Genomic DNA, 16,983 nt, shown 5'->3' with positions numbered 1-16,983 from the left:
TTCCTCTCATCATAGACCCGAAGCAGAAAACTAAGAGACTATTCAATTCTTATACGAAAACGGAGCATGAGGATTTAGGTCAATACTATTCTCAATTGACTGAAATATGTCTCAGAGTAGGCCATACGTGATCTGTGCATCTATTCATGAAGTTTCCAGCCTCATGCCTTCTTCAGCTACAAACTAAATTGATGGAGTACCTGCTCTGGGAGTTCCTTCTCCACCTTTTGCGTTGACAGGTGTGTTGGCTCCAGAAGGTCCAAAGGAGTTTACAGGTGGCACATCACCATTAGATCCATCCGGCCCGAAAGAGTTTATATACGCACTGGGAAGATCAGAGTATCAGCTGTGAACCATTCAGGAGATTCATTCTCAGATCCGACTTACTTGAAGAAATGACGCCATGATGCTTTCGAAGGTGTATAATGTCCTAACGACGAAATCATCAGCATACTGCACGCGAAAATGTGAACATTGAATTCGGCAAAATCACCACTTACCGCCTTCGTGTATCTCCACTCTTGAATTCTCACACTTATCTACTAGCGTTTGACTCCTCTCGGTAGTTATCAGGGTATCGTTCCTCCCGCAAACATGCAATGTAGGTAAAGAAGCTGGTAATGGGAAATATGGAGTAAAGTCGTGTGATTCTGCTTTAGGCAAAAAACCTCCAACGAAGATAGCGACTGATGCCAGTGGTCAACAAGATGCGTGCTTAGGTCTGGTCATCAACAAGATCTCAACTTACATTTAAATTTCTGAAGGGCTGGTTCGGAAGGGAAATTAGGATGAAGATTTGGTTTCTCCAGCTAATTTAGATCATCGTCATCAGTTAGAAACAGGGCAATGCACGTTGGAGGTTTGACATACCAATGCTGATAGTATAGCAGCCATACCTGCACCCTGTGAGAATCCCATAATACCCTTATGCAGATAATGATCAGCTGAAGCCCATGCACCTTAAATTTTTCAGCTCACATCGAAAGGTTCATTTTTCAACAAGAAATCATGCAAGTACGCTACAGTTTCGTCGAACTCTAAGACACGAATCTTCCATGAGCTACTCGAGTTCGTGCTGGGATAATCATTGTGATTACTCACTTTTGTATGTCTTTTGTTCATTGACCGTTGTCCACCATGCTCTAGGTGTAGTTTCGGGAGTTTGAGCAGCCTCATCTGTCGTTGCGTTTGAACCGAATTGATCAAGGTTCGATGACCATGGTAAATCCGCTTTTTCCACTACCACAGGAGGTTCCAAAAATACTACGTATCGTTGATGATCAGTCCAGCGGTCCAGCTTGCGTTCATCACTTGTGTGAAAGTAGTCAAATGGAAGGGGTCATACCAAATTCAACATCTTTACAAGTTTTACGGATTGCTCCGAGCTATAAGTTGAGATCTCACAAGGATTAGTTTATATGGAGGCTAAAATGAGCTTTTTGGACTTTGAAGTGAACTTGCCTGCTTTGAATAGATATATGAGTTTTGAGTAAATCCGCAGAGAGCTAATACTCGTACTGGCATAGTGTATTGATTTATAGTGTATGTGGTGTAATATCTATCGATGTTCAAGCGTTGGGATGATATTGTGGGTATGATCGATTCCGTAATTCTCTGATATTTTGTAATGTGATTGAACATTGCGGCATGCCATATGACAACCACGTGTTACTCAGGGTCCAGGCCGCGCTCTGTATCTTTTTGTTTACTTTTTGGTCGATCACGGAGAAGAGATCGGATTATTGAGAAGATGACGTGTGGTGAGGTAGATTATTATTGATTATTGTTTTACAACATTACATTTTGATGATACTTTCTTCTCTTTCACTCTCTCGATTGATAACAGACTGTCAGTCAATCAGATGAGTCACCATGGGGGATCATAAACCTTCCTCATGCTCACCACCATCTGGTATTCCAGATAAACTAAAATATCCATACCTGACATCACTCAATGCAGCTCAACTGAAAGGTAAGAAAAGATCAAATACTTTTTCAAGCCGGATTTCAGTCAAAGGTATAGCTAAATGTCTAACTTCATACAGCTGTGACCTCACCTCCTGAAATCCCTCTTCAAATCTTAGCAGGTCCAGGATCAGGTAAAACCCGAGTATTGACTTCACGAGTAGCTCATCTCGTTCAATATCATGATTATCGTCCGTATGAAATCGTTGCTGTCACTTTCACCAATAAAGCTTCTAGCGAGATGAAGAAGAGGTTACAAGTACTATTAGGAGCTAAACAAGCAGATGCGCTGGTCTTAGGTAAGCTGTTTTTGCTCTCAGGTTTTTGCCTGGTATGTCAGCTGATAGGTATGGATAGGAACTTTTCACGCTACTTGTGCTAAATATCTCCGAAGATATGGTCAACTCATTGAATTGCTAAATAACTTTATCATAGCTGATGCTGAAGACTGGTGAGCTGACCTTACTCTATGCCCCCAGTCCTGGCAGCTGCTAACATTCACTTGTGCAGTAAGAAAATCATGTCGACTCTCCTAAAATCTCGTAAAGACTCACTAGAAGATTCCCGTATGGCTTTGAAAGAAGGAGTCGTTTTATCAGAGATATCAAAAGCAAAAGCAAAAGAGGAATCACCGGATCAAATGGCAATGAGGGCAGCTCAAGATCCAGGTACATCCACAAATACATTAGCTATCATCGCAGAGTTATATGCAGAATACGAAGCGACTTTGAGAGAAGCAAATTCGTTAGATTTTGACGATTTATTGGTATTTGGTTTGAGACTGTTCAGGAGTGCTCCTAGAGTGTTGGAATCATGTAGACATATCTTAGTTGACGAGTTCCAGGTAAGCTATATTGAGGAAGCCCTTTCGGGGTCGAACGGATTTAGCTGATAAGATGTTGTTTAGGACACCAATATAACTCAATATGAATTGATGAAATGTTTCGCTAAAGCTCATGGAGGAGTCAGTGTAGTGGGAGATCCGGATCAATCAATTTATGGATGGAGATCGGCTGAAGTAGAAAACTTGAACAAGATGACAAATGGTACGTATTCAGTGACTCACTCACTTGACATATATGACTGACTTGGTGTGCTCAGATTTTCCTGGAGTGGAAGCGATTTACTTGGAGGAGAATTACCGTTCAACAGGATCTATCCTCTCAGCTGCACACGCGATTGTTTCACAAGGTGAGTCCGATCTTTGTGTAATGTAATGAGACTCAGGCTCACACTCAACAGACCGGGCTCGTATACAGAAGAATCTCTTCACTTCTCATCCACGCAGTACACCCGTCACGCTAAAAGTATTCAGCACACCTGTCATCGAAGCGAGTTTCATCGCTTGGGAAATCAAAAGACTGATAGCGTATTCAGGTGGAACATTGAATTATGGGGATTTTGCTATTCTACGTAAGTTCATCATCGTCATTTCGCCTTCCATGGCAGTCAGCCCTTAACGAGTGACTGAACAATCTTTACAGTGCGATATAATGCATTATCGAGAGTCATCGAATCCGCTCTACAAAAAGATAGTATACCAAATCGTATAGTCGGGGGACACAAGTTCTTTGAACGTATGGAAGTCAAGGATCTTCTAGCGTATCTGCAGCTGGCGGATAATCCTGGGTTCACAGTGCGTCAGCTGAGACTTTCATTCCATACTGTGTCAGCTGATTTACAGTATAGCCTGCATTCGTCCGAGTTGTCAATACTCCCAAGCGATCAATTGGAGACAAGGTCAGCTATTCCTAAGTCTTCAAAATTGTTGCCAGCTGACAATTGTTTAGTCCATCTCTGACCTGCTTAACACCGCAAAATCAATGAAAATCTCACCTATGGAGTTGTCAGAGAGGATCATTGATGGTGAACCACTTCCCGCTGGATTAAAAGCAGGAATCAAGAAGAATTTGGGGAGTTTCGTTGGCGCTGTCAGGAAACTCCGAAGAGCGGCAGAAAAGGTTAGCTGGTGACTGATTGTTCATTTGATGCTCAAGCTGATTGCATGACGGTCAGGGATCATCTGTTGGTGATTTGATACGGTTGATCATCGAAAAGACAGGATATGAAGAATACCTTAGAGCCTCGCAACAGGATTTCGACTCTAGATGGGAGAACGTACAGGAACTGGTATGTCAACATGAAGCCCACCACATTCCTGTGGATTTGCTGACATATCTGCAGATCTCATACAGTGTCATCGTTTCCGAGGAACAGGCTCGTTTATCGGCTGGCGAAACCTCTGAGGGTAGCTTCATGCCAGCCAATTCTGCCGCTGTTGAAGCCATCATAAACCGTGCTCAAGTAGAGGAGAAGATCAAGTCCGAGACTAGGTTACATCCTTTATTCCGTCGCCAATCGTCCAATGCAAGTGGCAGTGGTAGAAGTAGGAGTCGATCTACTTCGGTGTCAAAAGGAAAGGCTAAAACTGTGAGCGGGGATGACGGAGTCATTGAGGTCTTGTCGAGCGATGAGGAGGATATGGACTCCAAGCCAACAGTTACCAACGGAATTGGGAAGGTCAAAGAGATGGTGACGTCGGAGATGGTTGATGATCTCACGAATGCTGCGGAAAAGTGAGTGATGCCATGATGCATCGTAAGCTTATATAAGCAGCATGACACCCCTTGCTTTCTTCCTCCAAACTTCGATGCTGTCTACCGATACGGAAGGTGAACAAGACGATAAAGATAAGCCTGTACGTACTAGCTTGGCATAACATACGATGACTCAAGCATAACATACGATGACTCAAGCTAATGCATGCGTTCTGAGTAGAAAGTCACGATCACGACGGTCCACGCTGCCAAAGGATTGGAATGGCCGGTCGTGTTTATACCTGCTGGTGAGTCGGCAGAGAGCCTGATTGACACTGCACAACTGACTATGATATAGTCGAACAAGGTACCTACCCTTCGTATCGATGTACCGAAGCACATGAAATAGCAGAAGAAAGGAGACTACTCTACGTCGCTATGACAAGGGCGCAGAACTTCTTGGTCAGTTGATACTCTCAATCCATTGAGAGAAGTTATGCTGATGGATTTTGATTAGACAATGTCATATTGCCAATTCCGAATGATGGGTGGAGAGGAGAATGACAAGGAAGCTAGCGAGTTTGTGGGAATGGTAAATAGGCATCAACCAGTAGGCCTATCCCGTTTGATGATGCATCTTGCATACCTACTGATACAGTTCCTTTTAGGGCATGCTATCTACCAATCTGCCTGACATTGATCTTGCTGTAAGGAGGTACACATCTACAATGCTAGGTAGACCACATCCGGATGAAGATGGAGCCAAGGAGATGATAATGAGGCAGTAAGTCGTATTGGTGTGTCTTGTTAAAACAGACAATGTCTGATAAGTGGCTTAGTGTTCGAGCTGCGCCACCTCTGAGTACATGGGATGCACCTGAACCACGAGATAAATGGTCCAACAGATTCGCAAGGAGGGAAGTTACAAAAGCTACTCGAGCAGCGGAATATTGGGCTTCAGAATCAGATGAATACGCTTTACCCGGTAATGCCAAAAGTGATGGGAATGGGGAAAATCCATATGCAGCTTCAATGGTATCAGGTTTCACTTCAGCTAGAATGGGTTTAAACTCAAAGTCAAAACAACCCTCAAAATCGAATTCCACCAGAAATGAAAAACCGATTAAAGAAGTGATCAAAATCAAATCTGCCAATAAAAACATACCTGATTTATTACCATTTACATTTGGACAACCTGATCCCATCAGATCAGATGCCGATTTAGGTTCTTTTCAAAAAGGTGGTAATGCCGCTTTAGCTTTTATGGCTACTCTAGGTTTACCGCCTGATTCTGCTCCTTCTCCTTCATCTTCGTCCGCTGGTGGGACCGCAATCGGAATTGGAAGTAGAGGCCATAAAGGATCAAGTCCATTCATGGGAAATGGAAACGGAACTGGAAATGGGAATGGAAATAACAGTAGTCCGATTTTAGGAAATAGTCCTTCTCTACTTCCAAGTAGATTACCAATTGTCCCAGGATCAGGATCAGGTTCTAACCTTTCAAGCTCTTCGAGAGAAAGAGGAGCAGGAAGTATAGCTTTAGGTGGTAACTCCACTAATTCAAATGGATTGAACAGAGGTACCAAACGATTGGGTATGGGTAGACCAGCACCGTGGGGAGCTAAGAGACCTAGAGAAGGATAATGAGGGGGTAACGCCGGTGATCATTCAGCATAAAACAATTTCAGCATATTATACAATAAACATATAGCATTTTCAGCATATCAGATATTAACATCAATACATTGTAGTCTATACTTATTCAATCACAATTTGCATTCACGCATTACCACCGTATCATATAACATGGACCATGCAATAGGCAGTAAACCGAGATGCGCAACACGCTTCTATGCATTTAAATTGTACTTATAGACTATACCTACGCTGTCGAACCTACCGCACCGATGAGAATCTCACGAAGAGGGTCAACTCATCTCTATTATGATAATAAAGCTATAAACTAAATTACCAGATTCTGGTGTTTAACAGAAGATCACCGGAATGTTCTAAACCCAAACAAGCTTTTAAGAATTGTTCCAAAGCGTTTCTTTGTCTATTGAGTGAGTTGACGACATCTGTACCCGGTTTGACTAAAGGTGCTTTTAACATGTACGATAGAAGAGATAAAACACTATGAAGTGGTTTATGTTCATCTTCACCTTCGGGTTTGTATGTGACTCTGGTGAGTAATTCAGCGAGTATAGCAAGATCAAATATTAATGGAGTGGCCAATAATGAATCTTCACATTCGTTGAAAATGTTCATGACGTTTCGCCCACCCATGAGAAGTTCGGAATAGTATTCGTCGATAGCTCGTTCTGTTCAAGTCCAATGATCAGTATGTTTGACTGTCGTAAAAAAGAGTCATAGCTGAACTCACTAGAATCGCCAACGGCAGGAACATGCTTGATAACGACGATGTGATCAGGATGTTCACCCTTCTTGGTGACTTCACCAGTTTCAGCTGTGAGTTCAGCGGCAGACTTGTAAAGGACGTTGTTGGCAGCCACCATATCGTCGACCTATACCGTACAAAACATAAAAGTCAGCTCAAGTATAATCTCACGGTTATGCTGTTGAACGAGATCACTTACAACACTAGACTTGGAGATCTCCTTAGATCTGAATTGCCTCTGAGAAGACAAGTTCTTTCCATCGTTGTTACCGAGATGGTTATAAGAACTGATAGAAAGAGGTTTAATACCTGCATTGACCAAGAATTCGGCAAGGACAGATTTGACTTTAGTTTGACCTGATTTGAAATCATCTCCACCGATAAAAGTCTTGTGTTTCTCGGCAAGCTCAATACAACCTGGAACAAAGGTGTTTTGAGGTGAACCGTTGATGAAAGGAACACCTTCGAGGATAGATGCAACGGCAAAGATAGTCGAAGGTGAGACTTCTTCATGGGAAGATTCGATTGATTTGAGTAAGTTATCGGAAGTGTCATTGATTCCAGGAATAATATCGGCGTATCTTTCGGTATTGGCTGTCCAGAGAACAACAACAGAGTCGAGCTGGTTGTCGGATTTGAATTGTCGAATATCATTTCGGATGTGATCGAGATGAGATTGCTTGTCATCACCAGGAATGAGGTTGTCGGCTCGATCAGCTTGATTGGCAGCGATGAAATCGGGGTCTATGATGACGAATCATGTCAGCTGGTGTTTCTTCTGATAATATTCAATAAACAGCTCACAATAGATAGAAGGTAAAGGTTTGACACTGTCCATCATGGGAACAAGTTGTCTTTGTAGATCCCATTCAAGCACTTTAGCTCTAGACATAGCTTTATCCATTGATACACCAGATATATCCCAACCACCAATGACGAAATCGTTAGGGTGAACCATAGGTAACATATCGCTCAGAGGGACAAAGACGTCTTTCCCGGTTTCGGGATCGACACCAAGTCGAATGGTAGATGCTCGAACGACTGAACCGATGTAGTTGGGCTCTTGAGTTCCATCTTTGGTTCTCCAAGAGATTTGATGTTTGTTGGCGAGATGAGTAGCGAGAACGGTAGTTCCGTTATTACCACCCAAGCCAACAAGCATGAGTCTGATAGTGTATAACAATAAATATCAGTAAATGACTCATGTACTAGGCCAAAGGAGACCAAAGCTTTGGTGCAGCTACTTACCCAACTTTACCGACCTTGGATTTGGTATAAAACTCGTAATTCTTCTCAGTTTTCTTGACAGAGAATTTCCCGTCCCCGCCTTCTACTCATCGGAGGGTATATCAGCATACAGCCCTTCTCACTTTACCGGACGATGATGGTTACTCACGAACAACGTCCGCACCCCTATCGGTGAATATGGCTCTGATACCTTCTTCCTCGTACTTGGTTGAATCAGATTCGACCTTGATTAGACCACCTTCAGGAGTCCTTCTAGCACTAGCGTGGACCTTTGTCTGGTTGACACCGGTACCATTGGTAACTCCTCCAGAAGGAAGAGAGAAGGAATCGTGATGGCCCTGAACTGGGTTCAGAGCTGTAGGTGACATTTTTAATGTTTTTTTTGATAAATTTATTTGTTTTGACCGAGAGTAGAGAAAGGTATTTAGTTTGCTATTAATGGGGCTGCGGCAGTGTGTTTGACGCCGCTGAGTGAATGAAATAAGGTCAGCATGAGGCGAGCAAATGATTGTAGTGATCGGTGGGCATCATGAGGATTGACAGGTACTCACCGGAACGAGTTGTGAGCGCTGCAAAGACTGTTCGAGAACATGTATAGTTGCCCGTAGGCTGAAAGTTCAATTAGGTGTAGATATGGAAAGTGGTACTGCAACAGAAAGCAATACGGTGAAGACTACGTTTCGGAGATAGTTTGGATGAAGAAGAGAAGAGAAGAGACAAAGGAATAAACGGAGATGGCAAGTGTCTTTTATATACCTAATATGTTCAGGTGCGAATGGAATCTGACTATTCAGAGTGAGAAAAAGGAGGGTACCCTGTCAGTGCTGTGTGTGTGTGTGTGGCTTAGATTTTACCCTTATCTCTCAATCGAACAAATAGTTTAACGCGATCAAAGCTTTCTCTTCCCCCCCTTAAAAGATGTGCACGGGCCCCTTTGAATGGAAACCCTGAGAAATAACAAAAATAAAGCCAAAAGCATGCACGGCCCCTCTCCTCCTCATTCCCCCATTCCCCCCACTTTTGTTGACATGTTTTTTTTGATTCCGATCAGATCTTGTCTAGTTCGGGAGGTAAACCCGACTCTGGTTATCAGGCACACTAGGCCTCTGGAAATCAGGCTGACTCTGCTTGGTCACCATGCTGAGCCCCGCATGAACGACCGAGTGAGAATGAGAATGAGAAATGATCACACAAAGTCAGTTGTTGATAGTACATCCTCATCTACAAGCTCCCAGGACAAACACCCTTCGCTCACAGGTCATACCGGAGAGAGACAATGGCAGCTCTCAATCGACTCTCACAGAGGATCATCGAGAACTTCCAGGTAAATGACCTGGCTCTCTTTGACAGTGACAACGTATAAAGTCATGCTAAATTCATCTTTTATCAGGAAACGACTCGTGATTTATCTTTACTCACCGGATCGAGTCCTTCGACTACACCATATGATCTGAGCGATGATAGAGTCAAGGAAATATCAAAGCTACTTGACAGTAGGATCGAAAGGGAGAGATTGGAAGGAATGAAAAGAATTATAGCCGGTATATCAAAAGGAAGAGATATGGAAAATTTCTTTGCTCAAGTAGTTAAGAACGTTGTCAGTCAAAGTATCGAAATCAGGAAACTGGTCTACATTTATTTGTTAAGATTGTAAGTGCGAAATATCATCGGTGATTTTAGCTGTCTCGCCGTTGTCGATGAGCTGATAGAGGTCTGCAATGATGATAGTGCTTCGACGAACTCTGATTTATTGTTACTATCGATAAACACTTTCCAAAAAGACCTTTCTGATCCTTCACCCCTCATCCGATCGATGTCGTTGAGAGTACTCACTTCGATAAGAGTACCAGTCATTCAAGGTGAGCTGGCTCGATCAATTTGGGACAAGGTCTAGCTGATTCCGTTGAACAATGCAGGAATCGTCATGCTTGGATTGAAGAAGTTGGTGACCGACCGGAATCCATGGGTCAGAAAGACAGTCGCAGGTGGTTTAGCCAAAGTCTACGAGTAAGTCAGCTTTCATAAATTCGTCGATCTGATGTTTCGGTAGCTGACTTTATTTGTGAACAATTCAGAATGGACCCAAGTTCACTGTCTCAACTTATACCTTTACTGCAAACGCTCTTATCCTCACCATCACCTTTGACATTAGGAGCATCTTTGACTGCTTTCACCGAAATCTGTCCTGATCGTCTTGATCTGTTACACCCATATTATCGACATATCATCAAATTATTGGTTGATGCGGATGAATGGGGTCAATCAGTTGCTTTGGGTGTATTAACTCGTTACGCAAGAGTAATGCTTGAACAACCTCCTAATTCAGGTCCATCAAACCCGAACATCATCCCCAAAGAAGAAAATGGTCAACCGCAAACGAGAACGGGAACGGGAACAGCAACAACAACAACAAAAACACAAAATGAAGAAAGTGAAGATGAATTTAGTGGAATAGATGAAGATTTAGCAATGTTTTTGCATTTCATTAAACCATTATTTCAATCATGTAATTCAGCTGTTATATTAGCCACTTCAAACGCATATTATCATTTAGCACCTTGTTCTCACAAGATTATAGGTCAAGAGTTGTTGGTCAAACCTTTAATCAGATTAGCTGGTGGTTCAAGTAATAATTCGAAATTAGGTAAAGAAGAAATTGGTTCTTTAACTTGGGATATTTTAGCTTCCATGGCTGAAGAAAGACCTGTAAGCTCATTTCGTGCTCAGCCATTCATTGAACAATCTCGGCGAACTATACTGACTTTTAACATTGGCTGTAATAGTGGTTATTCACTAAATACCATTCATCATTTTTCGTCCATACGTCAGAATCGATATTCATACAAAAAGCAAAATTACGTGCTTTGGTAGCTGTGACTAACGATGATAATGCCCAAGTATCCATAAGGGAATTCAAGGTGAGTTGTGTACAACTGCATGACACGTATGCATCAACACCTGATTGACTGTGTCGCACTCAGCACTATGTCAAATTCCCCGACACAGCTATCGCGGAAGAAGCTGTGAAAGCTCTGGGACACATCGTGAGAAATCAACCTGACGTAGCTGCCACTGGATTGAGGAGCTTGATGAGGCTCCTGAAGAGTCAAAGGGGTGGGTGAAATCCTACTCCGATATCTCACTCATATTCGAAATCATAGCGAATCTGTGGTAGCTGATTTCAATTCTTCATGCAGATACATTAGTAGCGCAAGCTGTAATCGTATTAAAATCAGTCATTCTTTCATCATCAATCACATCAAGCTCGACGATACCTTCTCCTCAAACATTAGTTGCTAAACTCGCTAAACAGCTAGATGGAATAACCAATCCCAAAGCCAGAGCATCAGTCTATTGGCTTGTTGGACAATTCTCAGCTTGTGATCCTAATTCCGAAAGCGAGAAAAAGGGCTTAGGTTGGCAAGGTGTGGAATTATGGGTTCCTGATATCCTTCGAAAAGGGATTAAAGGATTCGTGAATGAAGTGAGCAGATCTCATCTTTTTTATAGTAACAAAATTTCAAATTGACTAGCTGACTATCCGTGATACGTTGTAGTCTGAACAAGCAAAATTACAAATTTTGACATTGGCAAGTAAATTATTAGTCATCTCGCCTTCTTCATCACAATCGAATCTATTCAGTACATACCTATTCTCACTAGCTAGATATGATCAAGATTATGATATTAGAGATAGAGCAAGGTTTTTGTATGCCTTGTTGAGAGGTATCAGAGATGAGAAAGTTTCCATCAACAGCGGAGATGAGCAAAAACAAGAGGAATCTGATGAAGGAGGCGAAGAAGATAGGGGTGGAGTAGTACTAAGGAGAGAACAGATCAAAGTTGTCATACTTGGTAAAAGGGAAATCAACGATTTGACTGAAAAAGGTATAGAAGACTTTGACTCCCTTTCGTCGAGAATGCGAGGATCAGCTGACTGAACACAATTGATAATGTAGGTCAAAGAAACGATTTCCAAGTAGGAACAATGTCGAGGATTACAGGAAAGAAACTTGGTGGATACGAAGAAGTACCTGAATGGACTGATGATCCTACTGATTCGTCGTTGAGGGATTCAGAGGTGAGTTGATCGTTTTGTAGTGTGGACTAAACAAAAGAAGGAAGGAATATCATGTGTCGGAATGGGCTCACCGTAAAAAAGTTACATAAATCACAATGGATGTGAATGATACTGACATTACTCTGTGTCCTTGACATAGTACGAAAGCGTTCAACCGCCAACACCACTCTCAGTACCTACACCGACATATCCTATCCCTCCTATGTCCACTTCGATATCTCGCCAAACCGCTTCTCCAAATGGTTCATCACCTGTCGGATCATATCCTCAGCCTAATGCCGGGATCGCTCCGTCTGGAGTAGGTACTGCGAATGCAAGTGCACCCAAGGGTAAATTTAGAGATTTAGATGCTTTCTTGAATAGTGAGAGTGAAAGTGAAGAAGAGGAAGAAGAAGAAGACGAAAGTGATAGGTGAGTTGTCCATTGGCCATGAAAGACGATAGTCCAACAAATTCTGATGTCCTGTACGACGGAACGGGAATCTATAGTGATCATCAAGTGCATGCTCCAATGGCAGTAACGGCTCCTCCTAGAAGTGCTATTGTTCCCGAGTACGATGAAAGTACTTCAGAATCAGAAGACGATAGTAGTGAGAATGACAATGAAAGTGATAGCGAGGATGATGAAAAAGCCGCTTTGTATCGATGATCGAGTGATTTTTTACTTTGTGTTTATATGCAGATGCATTTACTATGTCTTTTATCTAGTTTATATAAGTATACTAGTCTCTCGCATCTATTCAGGCTCTGCCTAATTGCTCTTTCAAGTAATCAACAACTTTGTCCAAATCAATTTCGATACCTTTATCTTCTCCAGCCTGATCTTTTCCGACTTGAGCTTTGATTCTGACTTTACCTTCTGCCAATTCTTTTGGGGCTAAAATGAGTACGTATGGGATCGCATCGTCATCTGCTTGTTTCCATTGAGCTGGTGTTTTGGGGTTGACTTTTGGCGAGAATGAGGTCTATTTGAGGAAAATCACGAAAGCGTAAGCGAGTGTTTGAACAATACCATCATTTAAACTTATCCTCTTTTAGTATTCTTATCTTTCTCCTACATACACATATACAAGATAAGATATGGAAGAAAATCAACTAACCTTGATTCCGTTATCCCAGAGTAAAGTGGCTATCTCCATTCTTTTTTCCAATTGAACACCACCTAAACCCAATACGAAAACTTCAGTTTCTTTCCCTCTTAATTTTTCTTGTTGATTTTTCCTTTTTGACTCCATTATACTGTAGACTCTTTCTACACCGACGGAGACTCCTACACATGGAACTTGTTCTCTTTTATTTCCAGCTGCTTCAGCGAACATTCCTACTAGGTTATCATATCTTCCTCCTGCTGCTATACTTCCCACCCCAACGGTCGATTCGTCGATTCCATCTTCGTTGACATTCTTATCGTTGCTAGATGATTTCTTGGCCGATTTTCCACTGCCGGATGAAGTAGTGATTTCACTTGGAGGAGGGACAGATGGGTTGACGGATTTAGAAGGTGGTGCGGAAGATTCATGAATCGCTTCATAAATTATACCAGTGTAATAATCTAATCCTCTAGCTAAGGACATATCGAACGACATCTATCACATGGGGAATGAGCACGACAATCTATACAGTGACTGTCCACGTAGATAAAGGCAAGAGAACAGATCCATTACTCACTTTGTCTAGTACTTTGTAAACTGTCAAATACCTAAACAGGATCTCCATATCGTCTATACCCTGTTTAGCTAATGGGACAGCCATAAGCTCAGGATCTGATTCAAGTTTTCCAAGAACGTCATATCCTGGGCCTGTAAGAAAAAATGTCAGTATCGGTGGTTGGATTCTCTTCTCTCACTGTTTGAAGATGCACTGGAAAAAAAGAAAATCGTAAGATTGGATAACTCACCTTTGAATCCAACGTATTGTCCAATCTTATCAGCTACTTTCTCATCTAATCCTTTTTCAACGGTCATTTCTTTCTTTACGTCTGCCCATGGTAACTATTAGATCGTAAGGGTAGCACTCTCGGTGTCAGTATGTGCATGGCATCTTGGAGTGTGGAGCAGCTTCAGACTCACCTTGTCAAGCTTGTCAACTGCAGAAGAGATTGATCTGGTTTTATCAGCAGGTACACCTGCTAATTGGAATATACCATCTAGAATCTTTCTATGGTTGATCTGTTTCATCAAATTCATACAGATCAGTCACGGTTCAACTATTATCTCAAGTTCTTACTGAAACTCACTTTGACGGTATATTGGCCGATATCTAAAGCTGTCAAAGCTTCACACAGGATTTTGAGTATTTCAGAATCGTATACCATTGGATCACAAGATCCGGCGATATCGATATCCTACGATCGTCGGATTTTTAGGGAAAATCAGCACTATTCACGAAATACCCATCACAGCTCAAGTTTCTGTGAATTCCGCAGGTTTTGTAACGAAAGATCACTACTCACACATTGATAAAATTCCCTCATTCGACCTTTTGTCATGACTGGTTGATCCCTTCTATAGACTTTACCAATATGATATCTTTTCATTGATGATATACCGTTCATAGCTAGATACCTTGCGAATGGAACCTTATGAGCAGAATATCAGCAAACGTCTCATATGAGCGTGGTCAAAGAGAGAAACAAGTAGGTTGTACTCACAGTTAAATCATATCTTAAACTACATAATTCACCACCTTGATCACTTAAATCATAAATCAATTTAGAATCTTCACCGTATTTGCCAGCCAAAATATCTTTTAATTCAAAAACAGGTGTGTCAATAGTTGATACGTCATGTTTCAAAAAAACGTTTTCCAATGTTGAAAATATTTTTTTCCTCAATAGTGCTGCTTCTGGTTTATGATCTGTCGTTCCTTTGGGCGTCTTCAACACGAAGTTTGAGTTGGAAGAAGAAGATCCAGATCCGGTAGGACCAGAGGTAGTGGTATCTTTATCTTTTGTCAAAGTTTTGAGTTGCTCTTTTAATGATTTCATGGAAATCACTTCTTTTGATGCATCTTGTTTTGATACTTTTAATTCTTTAATTCGATTTTGAAGTGAGAGTATCTCTTCGTTGATAGATGCGATAGTTGCCGAAGCTGCAGTGGAAGTTGAAGAGGAAGATGACATTTTGGTTCTGATTTTGGTTTTGGTTTGGTTTAGAGTTGTACCTCGAACGATGGGAGATATATATTTTGAGTAGGAATGGATTGTTGGAGAAAGTATTGATGACCTCGTTTGCCGTATCAGGTGATCGAGCATACAAGCGAGGTAGACAGTGAATGGGATTTTGGGATGTGGAAACGAGAGAAAGACCAAGAGAAGAAGACGAACAAGAAAGTGTGAGTTCAAATCTAATCTTTCCCATATTCCGTCATAAACCAAGAGTGGGAAATTGATAATCTTACTCGAGCAAAGTATTTATAATATTCCACGTCACTCCTTTCATGTCATTAATTCCAACGGAATTCATTTGTTGACAAAAAGTTGGAACTCGAAACGAAATCAGGTAAATGATGGCGAGGTATACATAGCTAGGGTGTCAATATCGTGATGACTGAAGAGAGCGACAGGCCAATCAAGAACGGAAGATATGATCTCACTACATGCTGTAGCTCGTAAGGCTGCGCGACAGCTTTCCCAAACCACTCATCAAGCATCATCATCTCGCTTCAACCATACTGCTTCTCGCTCTAGCCATATTTCTACCCTGTTGCTCAATCCCGAATTAACAGAAGAAGACGCTTCTAACGAGTTACGATGGATCACTCAAGAAGTACGAGACACGTCTTCAAAACTCATGGCTAAAGGGAAATTACCTCCTGTAGAAGATGATCGTATACAAGAGATGGTTGAGAGGAGAAGTACAGGTGAACCAATACAGTATATCTTAGGTATGTTTGCGTGTTTTTTTCGTTGAACCGGTCCGACTCCAGTCCATTAACGTCACACTTGAATATCTGCTGACGACTGGAGATGTGTGTTTTGTGTTCAATAGGAAGTACAGATTTTGGTCCTTTGACGATAAAATGTCGTAGACCAGTATTGATACCACGTCCTGAAACAGCCTATATATTCGAAAAACTCTCTTCAGCAATATTATCTTCAATACCACCTTTAACGTCATCGAAAAGACCAACGAAACCTTTGGATATACTAGATCTATGTACGGGTACAGGATGTATATCATTCTTGTTATCTCGTCTAAATCCATTGAGTAAGGTCACGGGGATCGACAATTCTCCAGCTGCAATTCAGTTGGCAATGATGAACAATCAGGAATTAGGAATGACGGATAAAGTTACAGTTAAATTTGGTAATTTATTCAAAGATCCTGCTACTTTATTACCTCTTGATGGTAGCAAAGTCGGTTTAGTCGTTTCTAATCCACCTTATATACCTTATGATCAATATCAAAACTTACCGTCAAGTGTCAAGCATTTCGAAAGTCCCTCTGCGTTAATCGGAGATATAGATAAACAAGATGGACAAGTAAAAGGAAAAGGAAAAGGACTTGAATTCTACGAAAGAATAAGTGAGATCTTACCGGACTTGCTGGCTGATCAAGGTCAATTGGAGCAAGTCGGCTGGAAAGGAATACCTAGAACCGCTTTTGAGATTGGAATAGGTCAATCAGAAGACGTAATGGATATTTTAAAGAGTAGTAACGTCATAGGTAGAACCGAAGTTTGGAAAGATCAGTTTGGTATTGATAGAATGGTAGTTGGTTGGAATCATTGAAAAAACCTCTTCAAGTATACTAT

The 16,983-nt window shown here is 41.6% G+C and overlaps 7 protein-coding genes across 7 annotated transcripts; 4 read left to right on the top strand and 3 right to left on the bottom strand.

Moving 5' to 3' along the window:
- Nucleotides 1-183: 183 nt before the first annotated feature.
- Nucleotides 184-1,524, bottom strand: IL334_002670 (uncharacterized protein; the record flags this gene model as incomplete). Its single annotated transcript, XM_062934411.1, has 9 exons — nucleotides 184-325; nucleotides 388-430; nucleotides 501-686; nucleotides 749-809; nucleotides 871-924; nucleotides 979-1,037; nucleotides 1,102-1,263; nucleotides 1,346-1,385; nucleotides 1,462-1,524. The coding sequence occupies 9 exons, from the start codon at nucleotides 1,522-1,524 to the stop codon at nucleotides 184-186; spliced, it is 810 nt and encodes a 269-aa protein (XP_062790462.1).
- A 348-nt stretch (nucleotides 1,525-1,872) lies between these two features.
- On the top strand, nucleotides 1,873-4,545 carry IL334_002669 (uncharacterized protein; the record flags this gene model as incomplete). The annotated part of the gene is made up of 12 exons (XM_062934410.1): nucleotides 1,873-1,972; nucleotides 2,046-2,264; nucleotides 2,323-2,416; nucleotides 2,476-2,809; nucleotides 2,873-3,011; nucleotides 3,067-3,156; nucleotides 3,208-3,378; nucleotides 3,450-3,601; nucleotides 3,655-3,705; nucleotides 3,756-3,926; nucleotides 3,982-4,095; nucleotides 4,150-4,545. 12 exons carry the CDS (start codon nucleotides 1,873-1,875, stop codon nucleotides 4,543-4,545), a joined length of 2,031 nt encoding a protein of 676 aa, XP_062790461.1.
- Nucleotides 4,546-4,582: 37 nt separating this feature from the next.
- On the top strand, nucleotides 4,583-6,146 carry IL334_002668 (uncharacterized protein; the record flags this gene model as incomplete). The annotated part of the gene is made up of 6 exons (XM_062934409.1): nucleotides 4,583-4,663; nucleotides 4,744-4,810; nucleotides 4,861-4,964; nucleotides 5,020-5,112; nucleotides 5,171-5,286; nucleotides 5,342-6,146. The coding sequence occupies 6 exons, from the start codon at nucleotides 4,583-4,585 to the stop codon at nucleotides 6,144-6,146; spliced, it is 1,266 nt and encodes a 421-aa protein (XP_062790460.1).
- Nucleotides 6,147-6,470: 324 nt separating this feature from the next.
- Nucleotides 6,471-8,516, bottom strand: IL334_002667 (uncharacterized protein; the record flags this gene model as incomplete). Its single annotated transcript, XM_062934408.1, has 6 exons — nucleotides 6,471-6,823; nucleotides 6,886-7,027; nucleotides 7,100-7,644; nucleotides 7,705-8,066; nucleotides 8,149-8,230; nucleotides 8,297-8,516. 6 exons carry the CDS (start codon nucleotides 8,514-8,516, stop codon nucleotides 6,471-6,473), a joined length of 1,704 nt encoding a protein of 567 aa, XP_062790459.1.
- Nucleotides 8,517-9,424: 908 nt separating this feature from the next.
- IL334_002666 (uncharacterized protein) lies at nucleotides 9,425-12,877 on the top strand (the record flags this gene model as incomplete). The annotated part of the gene is made up of 12 exons (XM_062934407.1): nucleotides 9,425-9,472; nucleotides 9,539-9,798; nucleotides 9,877-10,007; nucleotides 10,065-10,155; nucleotides 10,224-10,854; nucleotides 10,932-11,066; nucleotides 11,130-11,262; nucleotides 11,346-11,632; nucleotides 11,706-12,036; nucleotides 12,108-12,229; nucleotides 12,369-12,640; nucleotides 12,718-12,877. 12 exons carry the CDS (start codon nucleotides 9,425-9,427, stop codon nucleotides 12,875-12,877), a joined length of 2,601 nt encoding a protein of 866 aa, XP_062790458.1.
- A 91-nt stretch (nucleotides 12,878-12,968) lies between these two features.
- On the bottom strand, nucleotides 12,969-15,349 carry IL334_002665 (uncharacterized protein; the record flags this gene model as incomplete). The annotated part of the gene is made up of 8 exons (XM_062934406.1): nucleotides 12,969-13,193; nucleotides 13,329-13,814; nucleotides 13,897-14,027; nucleotides 14,126-14,219; nucleotides 14,298-14,396; nucleotides 14,465-14,572; nucleotides 14,681-14,806; nucleotides 14,879-15,349. The coding sequence occupies 8 exons, from the start codon at nucleotides 15,347-15,349 to the stop codon at nucleotides 12,969-12,971; spliced, it is 1,740 nt and encodes a 579-aa protein (XP_062790457.1).
- Nucleotides 15,350-15,812: 463 nt separating this feature from the next.
- On the top strand, nucleotides 15,813-16,960 carry IL334_002664 (uncharacterized protein; the record flags this gene model as incomplete). Its single annotated transcript, XM_062934405.1, has 2 exons — nucleotides 15,813-16,113; nucleotides 16,218-16,960. The coding sequence occupies 2 exons, from the start codon at nucleotides 15,813-15,815 to the stop codon at nucleotides 16,958-16,960; spliced, it is 1,044 nt and encodes a 347-aa protein (XP_062790456.1).
- Nucleotides 16,961-16,983: the final 23 nt, after the last annotated feature.

This window comes from Kwoniella shivajii, chromosome 3 (genome assembly GCF_035658355.1).
Source record: "Kwoniella shivajii chromosome 3, complete sequence".
In the NCBI taxonomy this organism is placed as follows: Eukaryota; Fungi; Basidiomycota; class Tremellomycetes; order Tremellales; family Cryptococcaceae; genus Kwoniella; species Kwoniella shivajii.
Note: the sequence above shows the minus strand (reverse complement) of the source record. Positions and strands in the feature narration are given on the sequence as shown.